Consider the following 19,852-nt stretch of genomic DNA (forward strand, 5'->3'; position numbering starts at 1 on the left):
GGGATCAATTAATGCTAGGTTTTGAGTGATTCTGGGCAGATGACCATGAGCCAGATTTACGACCTGCCAAATTGCAACTCACAAATTGCGTTGCTTTTGGGACTTGCAATTTGCAACTCACTATTTGGCATGTACAACACTGTCTTGGACACTGTTTGCAATTCCCAATGGGGTCGCAAAATGCGAGGCTCCTGAATATTAATGAGTTACTCGCATTTTGCGACCCCATTTGGAATGGCTGTCCCTCCCAGGGATGGAGGCCTACTGGTCACATCAGACCACCATGTCTGGCACTGCTTATAAATAAAGAAGCTTTTTAAAAAAAAATGCAGCCTGTTCTCCCTAAAGGAAAACAGGATGCATTTAAAATAAATAAAAAAATAAACATTTTCGTTTCATTTTTTAAGGGCAGGAAATGGTCCTGTGGACCACTGCCTGCCCTCAAAAAATAATTGTGCATGCGTTTGCAAAGGAGAAGGGCTCAAGCTCGATTTCATCTAATTTTAGTTGAAGATCTTCCAATTCGATTTGCATTTTAGCAAAGCTTCTGTCTTGTTTGTTGCAGGTATCTTCCAGAGTAGATACCGTCAGTTCCACCTGGGTCATACGGGTGGCAAGCAGTTGAATATTTTCAATATTCTGCCAAAGCTGTTCATTAGTTTGAAGATAAGTGGATTCTTGTGAGAGCTTCATTTCGCAAAGTTTGCATAAAAACTGATTTAAAGTTATATTAATCAAAGAAGGTTGGCCTGGGTTCAGTGTAGCGACAGCCAAGTGTACTAGTTGATTCAAGACATTAGCTGGGTGAAGTTATTTTTCCAGCGCAGTCAATGTATTGGTTCTGATTTGGGTATACGCCCTTTCATTACCCAAATCCGCAATATTTTCATTTTGCCCTCCCCTGGGACCCCCGAGCGTAAACAGTGGATATATCTGTTTTCATTTTGTTTAATTGGCAATTTTCGCTGCAGCGAAGGTGAGAATGAGATACTATCTGGGATTGGAATGGACTCCATCCTGTTATCTGTTTTCTGTGAAAAATCTTGTCAAAATTTCTCAGGGGAAATAGTCAAATGACTTAGGGGCAGATGTATGAGGCCCTTGCACCACGTTTACGCCGCTGTTGCGTCACGCAAGGTGGCGTAAACGTGGCGCATCCCTACGAACGATTTACAACGTGACGCATCTAGGCAGATGCGTCACGTTGTAAAGCCCTGCGCCGCTTGTGGGCGTTCCGGCGCAGGGTGGGCGTTCCGGGGCAGGTGCGCCTCGCAAAAGTGGCTGAGTGAAATCTATGAGATTTCACTCAGTCACTTTTAAGCCAATGCTGCGTCAAAAGCCTGCGCCTGCTTGAAGCAGGCGTAGGTCTTGACGCAGCATTGTTAAAATGGGGCACCCCCGAGCCTTGCTGGAGCTGCGTCGCGCTTGCGAAGCAACTCCAGCAATGCGCCACATTTCCGGCACAGATGCGTCACGCATCTGTGCCGTTTTTGCACCATGGTGCGCCGCATTATAAATGCGATTTACAAAAGGGGGTGGTGATGAACAGAGTGTCTGAATTGAGCAGACCACTCTTACCCAGTCCAAAGATCAGGGCTTGATCCATCACCGTTATTTATCTCACTGCCCCATCCCAGCTCAGAACCTGGCTATATGCAAATCAGTCTGTCCCTGGCCCAGTGCATCATGAGAACAGGGCAGACTAAACTACCAAGCCAATTCTTTACCAGAAAGGAGACAAGCTACCGGGGACCGGTTTCTGGCATTTCAGCCGTCTTCGGCCCGGCTTGCTTGAATCCTGATGGAGCAGTGAGAAAGGGACTCATGTCTGAGTATACCCTGCCACACCTATAGTGGACAAAATCGATTTACAAAAGGGGGTGGTGATGAACAGAGTGTCTGAATTGAGCAGACCACTCTTACCCAGTCCAAAGATCAGGGCTTGATCCATCACCGTTATTTATCTCACTGCCCCATCCCAGCTCAGAACCTGGCTATATGCAAATCAGTCTGTCCCTGGCCCAGTGCATCATGGGAACAGGGCAGACTAAACTACCAAGCCAATTCTTTACCAGAAAGGAGACAAGCTACCGGGGACCGGTTTCTGGCATTTCAGCCGTCTTCGGCCCGGCTTGCTTGAATCCTGATGGAGCAGTGAGAAAGGGACTCATGTCTGAGTATACTCTGCCACACCTATAGTGGCCAAAATCGATTTACAAAAGGGGGTGGTGATGAACAGAGTGTCTGAATTGAGCAGACCACTCTTACCCAGTCCAAAGATCAGGGCTTGATCCATCACCGTTATTTATCTCACTGCCCCATCCCAGCTCAGAACCTGGCTATATGCAAATCAGTCTGTCCCTGGCCCAGTGCATCATGGGAACAGGGCAGACTAAACTACCAAGCCAATACTTTACCAGAAAGGAGACAAGCTACCGGGGACCGGTTTCTGGCATTTCAGCCGTCTTCGGCCCGGCTTGCTTGAATCCTGATGGAGCAGTGAGAAAGGGACTCATGTCTGAGTATACCCTGCCACACCTATAGTGGCCAAAATCGATTTACAAAAGGGGGTGGTGATGAACAGAGTGTCTGAATTGAGCAGACCACTCTTACCCAGTCCAAAGATCATGGCTTGATCCATCACCGTTATTTATCTCACTGCCCCATCCCAGCTCAGAACCTGGCTATATGCAAATCAGTCTGTCCCTGGCCCAGTGCATCATGGGAACAGGGCAGACTAAACTACCAAGCCAATTCTTTACCAGAAAGGAGACAAGCTACCGGGGACCGGTTTCTGGCATTTCAGCCGTCTTCGGCCCGGCTTGCTTGAATCCTGATGGAGCAGTGAGAAAGGGACTCATGTCTGAGTATACCCTGCCACACCTATAGTGGCCAAAATCGATTTACAAAAGGGGGTGGTGATGAACAGAGTGTCTGAATTGAGCAGACCACTCTTACCCAGTCCAAAGATCAGGGCTTGATCCATCACCGTTATTTATCTCACTGCCCCATCCCAGCTCAGAACCTGGCTATATGCAAATCAGTCTGTCCCTGGCCCAGTGCATCATGGGAACAGGGCAGACTAAACTACCAAGCCAATTCTTTACCAGAAAGGAGACAAGCTACCGGGGACCGGTTTCTGGCATTTCAGCCGTCTTCGGCCCGGCTTGCTTGAATCCTGATGGAGCAGTGAGAAAGGGACTCATGTCTGAGTATACCCTGCCACACCTATAGTGGCCAAAATCGATTTACAAAAGGGGGTGGTGATGAACAGAGTGTCTGAATTGAGCAGACCACTCTTACCCAGTCCAAAGATCAGGGCTTGATCCATCACCATTATTTATCTCACTGCCCCATCCCAGCTCAGAACCTGGCTATATGCAAATCAGTCTGTCCCTGGCCCAGTGCATCATGGGAACAGGGCAGACTAAACTACCAAGCCAATTCTTTACCAGAAAGGAGACAAGCTACCGGGGACCGGTTTCTGGCATTTCAGCCGTCTTCGGCCCGGCTTGCTTGAATCCTGATGGAGCAGTGAGAAAGGGACTCATGTCTGAGTATACCCTGCCACACCTATAGTGGCCAAAATCGATTTACAAAAGGGGGTGGTGATGAACAGAGTGTCTGAATTGAGCAGACCACTCTTACCCAGTCCAAAGATCAGGGCTTGATCCATCACCGTTATTTATCTCACTGCCCCATCCCAGCTCAGAACCTGGCTATATGCAAATCAGTCTGTCCCTGGCCCAGTGCATCATGGGAACAGGGCAGACTAAACTACCAAGCCAATTCTTTACCAGAAAGGAGACAAGCTACCGGGGACCGGTTTCTGGCATTTCAGCCGTCTTCGGCCCGGCTTGCTTGAATCCTGATGGAGCAGTGAGAAAGGGACTCATGTCTGAGTATACCCTGCCACACCTATAGTGGCCAAAATCGATTTACAAAAGGGGGTGGTGATGAACAGAGTGTCTGAATTGAGCAGACCACTCTTACCCAGTCCAAAGATCAGGGCTTGATCCATCACCGTTATTTATCTCACTGCCCCATCCCAGCTCAGAACCTGGCTATATGCAAATCAGTCTGTCCCTGGCCCAGTGCATCATGGGAACAGGGCAGACTAAACTACCAAGCCAATTCTTTACCAGAAAGGAGACAAGCTACCGGGGACCGGTTTCTGGCATTTCAGCCGTCTTCGGCCCGGCTTGCTTGAATCCTGATGGAGCAGTAAGAAAGGGACTCATGTCTGAGTATACCCTGCCACACCTATAGTGGCAAAAATCGATTTAAAAAAGGGGGTGGTGATGAACAGAGTGTCTGAATTGAGCAGACCACTCTTACCCAGTCCAAAGATCAGGGCTTGATCCATCACCTTTATTTATCTCACTGCCCCATCCCAGCTCAGAACCTGGCTATATGCAAATCAGTCTGTCCCTGGCCCAGTGCATCATGGGAACAGGGCAGACTAAACTACCAAGCCAATTCTTTACCAGAAAGGAGACAAGCTACCGGGGACCGGTTTCTGGCATTTCAGCCGTCTTCGGCCCGGCTTGCTTGAATCCTGATGGAGCAGTGAGAAAGGGACTCATGTCTGAGTATACCCTGCCACACCTATAGTGGCCAAAATCGATTTACAAAAGGGGGTGGTGATGAACAGAGTGTCTGAATTGAGCAGACCACTCTTACCCAGTCCAAAGATCAGGGCTTGATCCATCACCGTTATTTATCTCACTGCCCCATCCCAGCTCAGAACCTGGCTATATGCAAATCAGTCTGTCCCTGGCCCAGTGCATCATGGGAACAGGGCAGACTAAACTACCAAGCCAATTCTTTACCAGAAAGGAGAGAAGCTACCGGGGACCGGTTTCTGGCATTTCAGCCGTCTTCGGCCCGGCTTGCTTGAATCCTGATGGAGCAGTGAGAAAGGGACTCATGTCTGAGTATACCCTGCCACACCTATAGTGGCCAAAATCGATTTACAAAAGGGGGTGGTGATGAACAGAGTGTCTGAATTGAGCAGACCACACTTACCCAGTCCAAAGATCAGGGCTTGATCCATCACCGTTATTTATCTCACTGCCCCATCCCAGCTCAGAACCTGGCTATATGCAAATCAGTCTGTCCCTGGCCCAGTGCATCATGGGAACAGGGCAGACTAAACTACCAAGCCAATTCTTTACCAGAAAGGAGACAAGCTACCGGGGACCGGTTTCTGGCATTTCAGCCGTCTTCGGCCCGGCTTGCTTGAATCCTGATGGAGCAGTGAGAAAGGGACTCATGTCTGAGTATACCCTGCCACACCTATAGTGGCCAAAATCGATTTACAAAAGGGGGTGGTGATGAACAGAGTGTCTGAATTGAGCAGACCACTCTTACCCAGTCCAAAGATCAGGGCTTGATCCATCACCGTTATTTATCTCACTGCCCCATCCCAGCTCAGAACCTGGCTATATGCAAATCAGTCTGTCCCTGGCCCAGTGCATCATGGGAACAGGGCAGACTAAACTACCAAGCCAATTCTTTACCAGAAAGGAGACAAGCTACCGGGGACCGGTTTCTGGCATTTCAGCCGTCTTCGGCCCGGCTTGCTTGAATCCTGATGGAGCAGTGAGAAAGGGACTCATGTCTGAGTATACCCTGCCACACCTATAGTGGCCAAAATCGATTTACAAAAGGGGGTGGTGATGAACAGAGTGTCTGAATTGAGCAGACCACTCTTACCCAGTCCAAAGATCAGGGCTTGATCCATCACCATTATTTATCTCACTGCCCCATCCCAGCTCAGAACCTGGCTATATGCAAATCAGTCTGTCCCTGGCCCAGTGCATCATGGGAACAGGGCAGACTAAACTACCAAGCCAATTCTTTACCAGAAAGGAGACAAGCTACCGGGGACCGGTTTCTGGCATTTCAGCCGTCTTCGGCCCGGCTTGCTTGAATCCTGATGGAGCAGTGAGAAAGGGACTCATGTCTGAGTATACCCTGCCACACCTATAGTGGCCAAAATCGATTTACAAAAGGGGGTGGTGATGAACAGAGTGTCTGAATTGAGCAGACCACTCTTACCCAGTCCAAAGATCAGGGCTTGATCCATCACCGTTATTTATCTCACTGCCCCATCCCAGCTCAGAACCTGGCTATATGCAAATCAGTCTGTCCCTGGCCCAGTGCATCATGGGAACAGGGCAGACTAAACTACCAAGCCAATTCTTTACCAGAAAGGAGACAAGCTACCGGGGACCGGTTTCTGGCATTTCAGCCGTCTTCGGCCCGGCTTGCTTGAATCCTGATGGAGCAGTGAGAAAGGGACTCATGTCTGAGTATACCCTGCCACACCTATAGTGGCCAAAATCGATTTACAAAAGGGGGTGGTGATGAACAGAGTGTCTGAATTGAGCAGACCACTCTTACCCAGTCCAAAGATCAGGGCTTGATCCATCACCGTTATTTATCTCACTGCCCCATCCCAGCTCAGAACCTGGCTATATGCAAATCAGTCTGTCCCTGGCCCAGTGCATCATGGGAACAGGGCAGACTAAACTACCAAGCCAATTCTTTACCAGAAAGGAGACAAGCTACCGGGGACCGGTTTCTGGCATTTCAGCCGTCTTCGGCCCGGCTTGCTTGAATCCTGATGGAGCAGTAAGAAAGGGACTCATGTCTGAGTATACCCTGCCACACCTATAGTGGCAAAAATCGATTTAAAAAAGGGGGTGGTGATGAACAGAGTGTCTGAATTGAGCAGACCACTCTTACCCAGTCCAAAGATCAGGGCTTGATCCATCACCTTTATTTATCTCACTGCCCCATCCCAGCTCAGAACCTGGCTATATGCAAATCAGTCTGTCCCTGGCCCAGTGCATCATGGGAACAGGGCAGACTAAACTACCAAGCCAATTCTTTACCAGAAAGGAGACAAGCTACCGGGGACCGGTTTCTGGCATTTCAGCCGTCTTCGGCCCGGCTTGCTTGAATCCTGATGGAGCAGTGAGAAAGGGACTCATGTCTGAGTATACCCTGCCACACCTATAGTGGCCAAAATCGATTTACAAAAGGGGGTGGTGATGAACAGAGTGTCTGAATTGAGCAGACCACTCTTACCCAGTCCAAAGATCAGGGCTTGATCCATCACCGTTATTTATCTCACTGCCCCATCCCAGCTCAGAACCTGGCTATATGCAAATCAGTCTGTCCCTGGCCCAGTGCATCATGGGAACAGGGCAGACTAAACTACCAAGCCAATTCTTTACCAGAAAGGAGACAAGCTACCGGGGACCGGTTTCTGGCATTTCAGCCGTCTTCGGCCCGGCTTGCTTGAATCCTGATGGAGCAGTGAGAAAGGGACTCATGTCTGAGTATACCCTGCCACACCTATAGTGGCCAAAATCGATTTACAAAAGGGGGTGGTGATGAACAGAGTGTCTGAATTGAGCAGACCACACTTACCCAGTCCAAAGATCAGGGCTTGATCCATCACCGTTATTTATCTCACTGCCCCATCCCAGCTCAGAACCTGGCTATATGCAAATCAGTCTGTCCCTGGCCCAGTGCATCATGGGAACAGGGCAGACTAAACTACCAAGCCAATTCTTTACCAGAAAGGAGACAAGCTACCGGGGACCGGTTTCTGGCATTTCAGCAGTCTTCGGCCCGGCTTGCTTGAATCCTGATGGAGCAGTGAGAAAGGGACTCATGTCTGAGTATACCCTGCCACACCTATAGTGGCCAAAATCGATTTACAAAAGGGGGTGGTGATGAACAGAGTGTCTGAATTGAGCAGACCACTCTTACCCAGTCCAAAGATCAGGGCTTGATCCATCACCATTATTTATCTCACTGCCCCATCCCAGCTCAGAACCTGGCTATATGCAAATCAGTCTGTCCCTGGCCCAGTGCATCATGGGAACAGGGCAGACTAAACTACCAAGCCAATTCTTTACCAGAAAGGAGACAAGCTACCGGGGACCGGTTTCTGGCATTTCAGCCGTCTTCGGCCCGGTTGGCTTGAATCCTGATGGAGCAGTGAGAAAGGGACTCATGTCTGAGTATACCCTGCCACACCTATAGTGGCCAAAATCGATTTACAAAAGGGGGTGGTGATGAACAGAGTGTCTGAATTGAGCAGACCACTCTTACCCAGTCCAAAGATCAGGGCTTGATCCATCACTGTTATTTATCTCACTGCCCCATCCCAGCTCAGAACCTGGCTATATGCAAATCAGTCTGTCCCTGGCCCAGTGCATCATGGGAACAGGGCAGACTAAACTACCAAGCCAATTCTTTACCAGAAAGGAGACAAGCTACCGGGGACCGGTTTCTGGCATTTCAGCCGTCTTCGGCCCGGCTTGCTTGAATCCTGATGGAGCAGTGAGAAAGGGACTCATGTCTGAGTATACCCTGCCACACCTATAGTGGCCAAAATCGATTTACAAAAGGGGGTGGTGATGAACAGAGTGTCTGAATTGAGCAGACCACTCTTACCCAGTCCAAAGATCAGGGCTTGATCCATCACCGTTATTTATCTCACTGCCCCATCCCAGCTCAGAACCTGGCTATATGCAAATCAGTCTGTCCCTGGCCCAGTGCATCATGGGAACAGGGCAGACTAAACTACCAAGCCAATTCTTTACCAGAAAGGAGACAAGCTACCGGGGACCGCTTTCTGGCATTTCAGCCGTCTTCCGCCCGGCTTGCTTGAATCCTGATGGAGCAGTGAGAAAGAGACTCATGTCTGAGTATACCCTGTCACACCTATAGTGGCCAAAATCGATTTACAAAAGGGGGTGGTGATGAACAGAGTGTCTGAATTGAGCAGACCACTCTTACCCAGTCCAAAGATCAGGGCTTGATCCATCACCGTTATTTATCTCACTGCCCCATCCCAGCTCAGAACCTGGCTATATGCAAATCAGTCTGTCCCTGGCCCAGTGCATCATGGGAACAGGGCAGACTAAACTACCAAGCCAATTCTTTACCAGAAAGGAAACAAGCTACCGGGGACCGGTTTCTGGCATTTCAGCCGTCTTCGGCCCGGCTTGCTTGAATCCTGATGGAGCAGTGAGAAAGGGACTCATGTCTGAGTATACCCTGCCACACCTATAGTGGCCAAAATCGATTTACAAAAGGGGGTGGTGATGAACAGAGTGTCTGAATTGAGCAGACCACTCTTACCCAGTCCAAAGATCAGGGCTTGATCCATCACCATTATTTATCTCACTGCCCCATCCCAGCTCAGAACCTGGCTATATGCAAATCAGTCTGTCCCTGGCCCAGTGCATCATGGGAACAGGGCAGACTAAACTACCAAGCCAATTCTTTACCAGAAAGGAGACAAGCTACCGGGGACCGGTTTCTGGCATTTCAGCCGTCTTCGGCCCGGCTTGCTTGAATCCTGATGGAGCAGTGAGAAAGGGACTCATGTCTGAGTATACCCTGCCACACCTATAGTGGCCAAAATCGATTTACAAAAGGGGGTGGTGATGAACAGAGTGTCTGAATTGAGCAGACCACTCTTACCCAGTCCAAAGATCAGGGCTTGATCCATCACCGTTATTTATCTCACTGCCCCATCCCAGCTCAGAACCTGGCTATATGCAAATCAGTCTGTCCCTGGCCCAGTGCATCATGGGAACAGGGCAGACTAAACTACCAAGCCAATTCTTTACCAGAAAGGAGACAAGCTACCGGGGACCGGTTTCTGGCATTTCAGCCGTCTTCGGCCCGGCTTGCTTGAATCCTGATGGAGCAGTGAGAAAGGGACTCATGTCTGAGTATACCCTGCCACACCTATAGTGGCCAAAATCGATTTACAAAAGGGGGTGGTGATGAACAGAGTGTCTGAATTGAGCAGACCACTCTTACCCAGTCCAAAGATCAGGGCTTGATCCATCACCGTTATTTATCTCACTGCCCCATCCCAGCTCAGAACCTGGCTATATGCAAATCAGTCTGTCCCTGGCCCAGTGCATCATGGGAACAGGGCAGACTAAACTACCAAGCCAATTCTTTACCAGAAAGGAGACAAGCTACCGGGGACCGGTTTCTGGCATTTCAGCCGTCTTCGGCCCGGCTTGCTTGAATCCTGATGGAGCAGTGAGAAAGGGACTCATGTCTGAGTATACCCTGCCACACCTATAGTGGCCAAAATCGATTTACAAAAGGGGGTGGTGATGAACAGAGTGTCTGAATTGAGCAGACCACTCTTACCCAGTCCAAAGATCAGGGCTTGATCCATCACCGTTATTTATCTCACTGCCCCATACCAGCTCAGAACCTGGCTATATGCAAATCAGTCTGTCCCTGGCCCAGTGCATCATGGGAACAGGGCAGACTAAACTACCAAGCCAATTCTTTACCAGAAAGGAGACAAGCTACCGGGGACCGGTTTCTGGCATTTCAGCCGTCTTCGGCCCGGCTTGCTTGAATCCTGATGGAGCAGTGAGAAAGGGACTCATGTCTGAGTATACCCTGCCACACCTATAGTGGCCAAAATCGATTTACAAAAGGGGGTGGTGATGAACAGAGTGTCTGAATTGAGCAGACCACTCTTACCCAGTCCAAAGATCAGGGCTTGATCCATCACCGTTATTTATCTCACTGCCCCATCCCAGCTCAGAACCTGGCTATATGCAAATCAGTCTGTCCCTGGCCCAGTGCATCATGGGAACAGGGTAGACTAAACTACCAAGCCAATTCTTTACCAGAAAGGAGACAAGCTACCGGGGACCGGTTTCTGGCATTTCAGTCGTCTTCGGCCCGGCTTGCTTGAATCCTGATGGAGCAGTGAGAAAGGGACTCATGTCTGAGTATACCCTGCCACACCTATAGTGGCCAAAATCGATTTACAAAAGGGGGTGGTGATGAACAGAGTGTCTGAATTGAGCAGACCACTCTTACCCAGTCCAAAGATCAGGGCTTGATCCATCACCGTTATTTATCTCACTGCCCCATCCCAGCTCAGAACCTGGCTATATGCAAATCAGTCTGTCCCTGGCCCAGTGCATCATGGGAACAGGGCAGACTAAACTACCAAGCCAATTCTTTACCAGAAAGGAGACAAGCTACCGGGGACCGGTTTCTGGCATTTCAGCCGTCTTCGGCCCGGCTTGCTTGAATCCTGATGGAGCAGTGAGAAAGGGACTCATGTCTGAGTATACCCTGCCACACCTATAGTGGCCAAAATCGATTTACAAAAGGGGGTGGTGATGAACAGAGTGTCTGAATTGAGCAGACCACTCTTACCCAGTCCAAAGATCAGGGCTTGATCCATCACCGTTATTTATCTCACTGCCCCATCCCAGCTCAGAACCTGGCTATATGCAAATCAGTCTGTCCCTGGCCCAGTGCATCATGGGAACAGGGCAGACTAAACTACCAAGCCAATTCTTTACCAGAAAGGAGACAAGCTACCGGGGACCGGTTTCTGGCATTTCAGCCGTCTTCGGCCCGGCTTGCTTGAATCCTGATGGAGCAGTGAGAAAGGGACTCATGTCTGAGTATACCCTGCCACACCTATAGTGGCCAAAATCGATTTACAAAAGGGGGTGGTGATGAACAGAGTGTCTGAATTGAGCAGACCACTCTTACCCAGTCCAAAGATCAGGGCTTGATCCATCACCGTTATTTATCTCACTGCCCCATCCCAGCTCAGAACCTGGCTATATGCAAATCAGTCTGTCCCTGGCCCAGTGCATCATGGGAACAGGGCAGACTAAACTACCAAGCCAATTCTTTACCAGAAAGGAGACAAGCTACCGGGACCGGTTTCTGGCATTTCAGCCGTCTTCGGCCCGGCTTGCTTGAATCCGCTATCTCCGATTACCAACTCTTGGAAATATTCGCGCTAAGCGCGAATATCTCTAAAAGCTAACGCCTGCCCTGAGCAGTTCTTAGCCATGTTATCCAATGGTAGGTGGAAAACATGGCTAAGAGCATTTGCTCGGTAATGAATGAATATCGCTGACTTTTCAGCGATATTCATGCATTTCAACCGATTTTTATCGCTTAGGAGATAAACCTTGATAATAGCAAGGCTCCTAAGCGATAAAAATAGGCGAAGCACGGCGATAAAATTATTGCCGCTAACCAAACATAGCGATAATTATAGCATATGCTTGGTAATATGCCTCAGTGCCTCTCCTCTAATAAAGTGCTTGCATGAGTCCCAAACAGAAAACATTTGGGCTGATCCACTTTTCCTCTCAAGAAATTCAGTAAGACTGATTTGCATGATCATAGCCCATCCATCTTTGGTGAGACGAGTCTTATCTAATGTCCACCAAGGATGCTCAACTGGATTAATCCTAAACCTAATTTCGGTCACAGGGACAGAATGATCCGAGAATGGATTTGGGAGAATCAACGATTTCCCTTTATCCCATTGATGGGACATTTTTTTTAAATCTATTCTTGAAGCCCGATATAGCGGATGTTGAGATCTCCAGGGATCAATTAATGCTAGGTTTTGAGTGATTCTGGGCAGATGACGATGAGCCAGATTTACGACCTGCCAAATTGCAACTCACAAATTGCGTTGCTTTTGGGACTTGCAATTTGCAACTCACTATTTGGCATGTACAACACTGTCTTGGACACTGTTTGCAATTCCCAATGGGGTCGCAAAATGCGAGGCTCCTGAATATTAATGAGTTACTCGCATTTTGCGACCCCATTTGGAATGGCTGTCCCTCCCAGGGATGGTGGCCTACTGGTCACATCAGACCGCCATGTCTGGCACTGCTTATAAATAAAGAAGCTTTGTAAAAAAAAATGCAGCCTGTTCTCCCTAAAGGAAAACAGGATGCATTTAAAATAAATAAAAAAATAAACATTTTCGTTTCATTTTTTAAGGGCAGGAAGTGGTCCTGTGGACCACTGCCTGCCCTCAAAAAATAATTGTGCATATATTTGCAAAGGAGAAGGGCTCAAGCTCGATTTCATCTAATTTTAGTTGAAGATCTTCCAATTCGATATGCATTTTAGCAAAGCTTCTGTCTTGTTTGTTGCAGGTATCTTCCAGAGTAGATACCGTCAGTTCCACCTGGGTCATACGGGTGGCAAGCAGTTGAATATTTTCAATATTCTGCCAAAGCTGTTCATTAGTTTGAAGATAAGTGGATTCTTGTGAGAGCTTCATTTCGCAAAGTTTGCATAAAAACTGATTTAAAGTTATATTAATCAAAGAAGGTTGGCCTGGGTTCAGTGTAGCGACAGCCAAGTGTACTAGTTGATTCAAGACATTAGCTGGGTGAAGTTATTTTTCCAGCGCAGTCAATGTATTGGTTCTGATTTGGGTATACGCCCTTTCATTACCCAAATCCGCAATATTTTCATTTTGCCCTCCCCTGGGACCCCCGAGCGTAAACAGTGGATATATCTGTTTTCATTTTGTTTAATTGGCAATTTTCGCTGCAGCGAAGGTGAGAATGAGATACTATCTGGGATTGGAATGGACTCCATCCTGTTATCTATTTTCTGTGAAAAATCTTGTCAAAATTTCTCAGGGAAATAGTCAAATGACTTAGTGCCTAAGAACAACTCTGTCCGGTTTTTATTTTTTGCCTGTTGGTCTTTCCCTGCCATTCCGAGTTTTCATTGAAGAACCTCTCAAAATACCTTTCATTGAGGCGCCGGATGAGTAGCACTGTAGTTATTGCAAGGTAGCCACAAGTTGCATCTGTGCTACACAGATCACTTCTGCAACTATCGGCTTCTTACTCCACTTGAGAAGGGGCCTAGAGCCCCACCCCAAGCTGCTACTACCCCTCCTTTGTCCAGTTGCAAAGTTAGGTCTGGGTTGGATATGGGTTAGACCCCAATCTTCCACAGAGGTTGCATGGTTTCCCTTTCCACAATAACCCTCCTTGTTTTAGATAGTGTCAGTCTCCTGTAGCTCAATCTCGAGGGTTCACTGAGAGGAAATTCTTTGGCTAACTGTTATAGAGACAAAAAGAGCTCCGTTTGTTCAAGGGGACCAAATGTGGGTGATTAACCATATTCAATGCTAATAGGGAAAAGCTTTGTGAAGAGCACAGTTCCTCATTCAGGAAGTCTCTCCCCCAAACCTCCATTACTAATTTTTCGTAGACCCCCTGCACTCACAGGCACTTATTCCACCTCTTGTATGAAAGCGAGTTCTAGCTCTTCAGGGACGAAAAAAAAAAGCAATTGCCTCATGGGGTGAACACGACTAATATGACACAACTCAGAGCAACAAAGGCATGTCTCCCCTCCTGATCTCCCGCTGCTTTCTGGACCTGGAGAGTTCAGGCAGTCGCAGACCTTGATTCAATCTGATCCAATCCAGACTATCTGGTCCAACAGAGTTTCCTACCCCCGCTGCCACTCCCACTGCCAACAAGCAGGAAAGCACCCAGCCGACAAAAGCTGGCCGAGACCTCCGACAATGCAGTGACAGGGTGGTGACCGCAAGTCACCGTATGCTGTAGTCAGCCTTTTCAGTTTGTTGATGTTTGTCGTTTCCGGCCTCTCATAGTCTATTTCTTGTTGTCTGTCTCCATCAACCCCCTATATTTTTCCAGGTCCCAGACCAAGACACACTCGCCACACTATCCACTGGCCATCTTGCTTTCTCCCCAGAAGTGAGCTCAGCCACAGAGCATGGTGGGAGCTCTACGTACCCTCCACCCTTCTTCTTCCTGTTTCCAGGCATGGATACGAGTTGCTGGTCAGCTCTCCCATATTTATGCAAAGTTTCTGGGCTGACAAGAAGGGGGTACTCGTAATCATGGGGTGCAGTGTGCCACCCTCCGTGATGGCCTCTTCCCCTGAAGTGTGGCATGTTTTTTGTCCCAGAAAGCACTGTTACACAAAACTCAAAATGGAGGAAATCTCTCCTGAAGCCTCAGGTCTGTCTAACCCAACCCACAGGTTTGGCTAACTTTTCCCTACACTCGCCTCTCAGCTCATCTCCTAATTAAATTACAAGGTCTCCCATCTGACTGGGGGTGCAAGCAGTGGGGGTGGGCCTGGTTTCTGTTCTCACTGTCATTCTCCCTTTGAAGATCAGTTTGACTACCCAGACTCTTTCCTGCCTTTTGCTCTGCAGCTTCAGATCTCCTCCCATCAGGTGTCTTTGTTTCCTTGCAGGCCACCTCATAACAGCAGTTTGGGTCAGTCTGTCAAAAGCTGGACAATCAGGAAAGGCATCACTAGAACTGGATTCAGGCACAACAGTAAATCAAATTCTATAACTTCTTTTCTGTCCTAATAAATCCAACCTTCGCAAGTTTTCAGGTAATTTATTAGTGTAGCTCACTCTTGTCAATAGTTAGGCTTTCTTAATATTATGGAGCTAATGTACTACAATAGGGAAAACAACATTGATTGTTTTTCCCTAAAGAGAGCAGATTAAGCATCGTTTATAGTGTTCCTGCTTATTTTAACATGGCACTCTACTCTTGCGGCACCTAAGGTAGACCTTAGGGGTGAATTATATGTGAAAATAACGTTGTTAAAGGCTTTGGAATGACCTTTAATTCTTTAGTCGAACTTAAACATACTATAATTTTAAAAGCAGCCTGCAAGGCAGTGCTGGCTTTTAAAATGACAGCAGGTACCACAGTAATGCAAACGTAAGTGCATTAAACCTACTGGGCCTCTAAACCTACATGCCAACACTCAGACTAGGGACTTACAGGTATGCTCTCTGTACCAATAGTAATTACACTTAATTACCATATACCTTTTACATGGAGCGCTGACCCTGTGCCTGGTTGACAAATGCAAAAAGAACACTTGATGGACAGAATGCAGAACAATGTCATACATTCACCCCAGTTCAGAGATCTAGGCCTAAATCCATTGTTTTATGCACACCATGCCATTCCAGTTTGGACCCAGCCATAGGCAAATCAGTGTTGACCCGGCACCCAATGGGAACAGTCCAGCCTGAACTGCCAGGCCAGGTCCTCCCTGGACTGGAAACAAGCATACTAGGACCGGTTTCAGGCGTTCAGCCCTCATCAGCCAGGATAGCTTGACTCCAGTGGCATGGAGAGCACAGGACCCACGTCTGGGCATACCCGTCCCACTCGTGGTGACAAATGCAAAAAGAACAATTGATGGACAGAATGCAGAACAATGTCATACATTCACCCCAGTAGAGTGATCTGGGCCTCAATCCATCGTTTTTTTTGCTCACCATGTCATTCCAGTTTGGCCCCAGCCGTATGCAAATCAGTCTTGACCCTGCACCCAATGGGAACAGTCCAGCCTGAACTGCCAGGCCACCCAGGGAACAGTCAGAGTCAGATAACATCAAATCAGTCACAAATAGGGGCAAACAGTCAGGGGACAGCTGCAAAAGCCAGTTTCTCTCACACTTACTTTCCAGTCTTGCACAGTTCATTTAGAGCTCGCTTTCCTTCCTCTATGGCAGTGCTCCACAAACTTTGTAGAGCCATGACCACATTTTTAGAACAACAGACATTTGCGACCCACCTAGCTTTAGTGTACGTAAGGCAGGGGTGATTTTTACTGTAAAGAAAGGAATCTGCTGCCTGCAACAACGACCCCTGCTGGCTAGTGCAGCTGTGTGCATTGTCAAGGAGTTGCGGTATAGTCTGAGCCTGCACAGTCTGGCAGATGATAATCAGGTTTTACAGTTTTGTGGACTTTCTTAAGCTTGTGTTAAAGACAGTTAAATGCTGTATAGTTTGCCTCTGAATCCTGGTGGCACAGAAGCTAAAATAGAGCTCCATCAATAGGTGATACAAATAATTCCAGTCCTTGATACATTTGCAGGATAAGCTTTTCCTTTATTTTTGCAGATCAGTTGCCTCAACCTGAGTTTGGGCTGCAGCCTACAGTGTCTTGGTCTTGTCATCTGCACACACCTCTGTTCAGGGCCAGAGGGGAACGCAATTATGAAAGGCAATTTAATGAAATTAGTTGCAGGCCAGTCCTTCTGGAAGGCCAGTAGGGCTGAGTAAGAGTCACTCACAATGAAAGAATGTGTTTTTTGCAGCTCACTTCCCCAAGTCATTATGGTCATAATCCTTAACCATTTCTGATCTTTTCGAAGATGGGAGTTGGGGGATGTAAAAATATCAAACTATGTCAGTGGTTGATCTGCTTTGACATACTTTAAACAGGGCAGTGCTGTGAATACACACAGGACCTGGAAGATTAGCATGTCTATCAGCTGGTGTCATGTTGCATTTACTATGTTAACACAGTATCTTGGGGCATATTATCAAGGGGGTTTATCTCCGCTTTTTTGGCTTTAAAAGCCAAGAAAGCGGAGATAAAATTATCTCCCTATTACCTAGCTGCCGCTAACACCAGTTAGTGACAGCTAGTCGGAGATAGCGACCATCTTGGGCCCCACTTTGCATGTCAGTGATATTTATCACTAATGAGATGCAAAGTGGGTGTGCCAAGATGTTAGCGACTGAAAACAGTCGCTAACATCGCTATCTCCTATTACCAACTTTTGGAGATATTTGCGCTAAGCGGGAATATCTCCAAAAGCTAACACCTGCCCTGAGCAGTTCTTAGCCATGTTATCCAATGGGAGGTGGATAACATGGCTAAGAGCATTAGCTCGCTAATGCATGAATATCGCTAACTTTTCTGCGATATTCATGCTTTGCAGCGATTTTTACCGCATTTGCGTTAAACCTTGATAATACCAAGGTTTATTTGCGGTAAAAATCGCCGCAGCGCTGCGGTAAATTTTTGTCTCTAACCAAGCAATAGCGATAATTATCGCTATTGCTTGGTAATATGCCCCCTTGACCATTAGCACGGCGGAGGAGTGAGGTACAAATCAAGCACATTCTTTAACTCTGACATATACCAGGACTTTTGTGACTTGCCTACAATCGGCTTGTGACCCACAGTTTGGGAAATGCTGCTCTTTGTCATATGTTGCGTATTGAGGCATGTGCTTGCAAATCATCAGAACTGACAAAGATCTGTTTTTCCTTTATGCATTGCACAGTTCCACCAAAAAATACAGCTCCAAACGGAGTGAAGTGTCCCACCTGCTCTGTGGACGGTGATCTGAGCTGTGAGGCCACTGAAATTCTTGAATGTGAAGGGGAGATGACCAACTGCATCTACATTGGAGCACAGTTTCGTGTCTCTGGTAGGTGGCTCTGAATGGAAGTGATTTTATATTCCGTTCCTCTTGATCTCAATATGTTGCCAGTTATTGCCCGAACTTTAGTGATATGTATACATTCAAACACCCCCATCCTCACATAGTCACCATCTCATCCCTAACCTTTCAAGATATTATTAAGTGCCACTTAAAGAGTGAGAAGTACCACCTACAGATAGTTTCTGTATATAACTCAAAGTGTGAATGTGTCTCTACCACAGGGGCAACCTTAGCGTATTTTGCCTAAAATGTAGGCTTGAGGACCTTGATCTATAAAGGTGACAATGTGTACATGAAATATTTTATGTCATAGTGCCTCAAGAATGCTGACCATCAGCAAGCCTGCAGAACCCTCATCTCTACATTTGTTTCTGCAGAAGTAAACCTGTGGTCTTCAAGTGCATCTGCCTTTCATAAAAAACTGAGGCTGATTACATGATTAAATAAACTTATGGGGGCGTGGCTTGTGAGCCAACGATGGCGGGTGTGTGAGCTGAGAGCTACGCGCCGGCCTGATAATTTATCCTGATTACTACCGTGTTGGCCTGAACACAGGGGCCCGCTGAGGAGACCCCTGAGCCCTAGAAGTGTCCTGGAACATCTCTGGGTGCCTCCTAGTGTTTGGAGTGCTGTGGCGACCGAAATCATTTGGAGTGGAGTACTGGCATGATCGGAGCAAGATGGCGCCCTAGAGCTCCGAGACCCTGCTGGAGGAGGTGAGGAGTAGCAATCGGGCGTCAACGAAAGGTCCGTATTACTGAGTGATCCCAAGCTAGAGCTGAAAGTGAGAAGGATTTTCCGGAAGGCGGACCTTGAGTTGGAGACCCACGCTGCTTATCTGCGGCCGAGTGAGCCCTGGCGTGTCTGGGGAGCTTCACGGCGGATCGCTTTAGTGGTGCTCACCGGCACCTGAACAATTTTTGGCCCTTCGCTGGTGGGGATTTGCCATACTATCCCTTTCATTGAATGCTCCTAAACCAGGTGGTTGTTTAGGACTAATAATAACTTTGATTACCTGGTGCCGTCCTACTGTCCTGGGATGCCCTTCCGGTGCTGTTCTTGTCCTGGTTGCCGCGGGTGGGTCTTGGCCCCGGCTCTGCTGATCGGAGATTCTCCGAAGCATGATCTTTCTTCCCCGACGACAAAGAAGCGGAGCCACATGTCAGTGAGGGGTGTCGAGCTCTGCTTAAGATGGAAATTAAACAACAAGGGGTGGTGATGGACAGAGTTTCTGAATTAAGCAGAATACTCTCACCCAGTCAAGAGATCAGGGCTAGATCCAACACCGTTTTTTAGCTCACTGCACCATCCCAGCTCAGAACCTGGCTATATGCAAATTAGTCTGTTCCTGTCCCAGTGCATGATGGGAACAGGGCAAACCAAACTACAAAGCCAATTCTTTCACTGGGAAGGAAACAAGCTTCTGGGGATCGGTTTCTGGCATTACAGCCGTCTGCGGCCCAGCTTGCTTGAATCCTGATGGTGCAATGAGCAAGGGACTCACATCTGAGTATACCCTTCCACGCTTATGGTGGACAAAATAATTAAACAACAAGGGGTGGTGATGGACAGAGTTTCTGAATTAAGCAGAATACTCTCACCCAGTCAAGAGATCAGGGCTAGATCCAACACCGTTTTTTAGCTCACTGCACCATCCCAGCTCAGAACCTGGCTATATGCAAATTAGTCTGTTCCTGTCCCAGTGCATGATGGGAACAGGGCAAACCA

General features: G+C 47.8%; 1 protein-coding gene across 1 annotated transcript in view; it reads left to right on the top strand.

The window, feature by feature from the left end:
* LOC147707296 (uncharacterized) overlaps positions 1 to 19,852 on the top strand; it is a 154,233-nt gene that overhangs the window by 86,243 nt on the left and 48,138 nt on the right. The window contains exon 6 of the mRNA XM_086925632.1: positions 17,963 to 18,109. Within this exon, the coding sequence (XP_086781758.1) occupies positions 17,963 to 18,109 (147 nt within the window). The remainder of the gene's footprint in view (positions 1 to 17,962; positions 18,110 to 19,852) is intronic.

Source organism: Lissotriton vulgaris, chromosome 6, assembly GCF_964263255.1.
Source record: "Lissotriton vulgaris chromosome 6, aLisVul1.2, whole genome shotgun sequence".
In the NCBI taxonomy this organism is placed as follows: Eukaryota; Metazoa; Chordata; class Amphibia; order Caudata; family Salamandridae; genus Lissotriton; species Lissotriton vulgaris.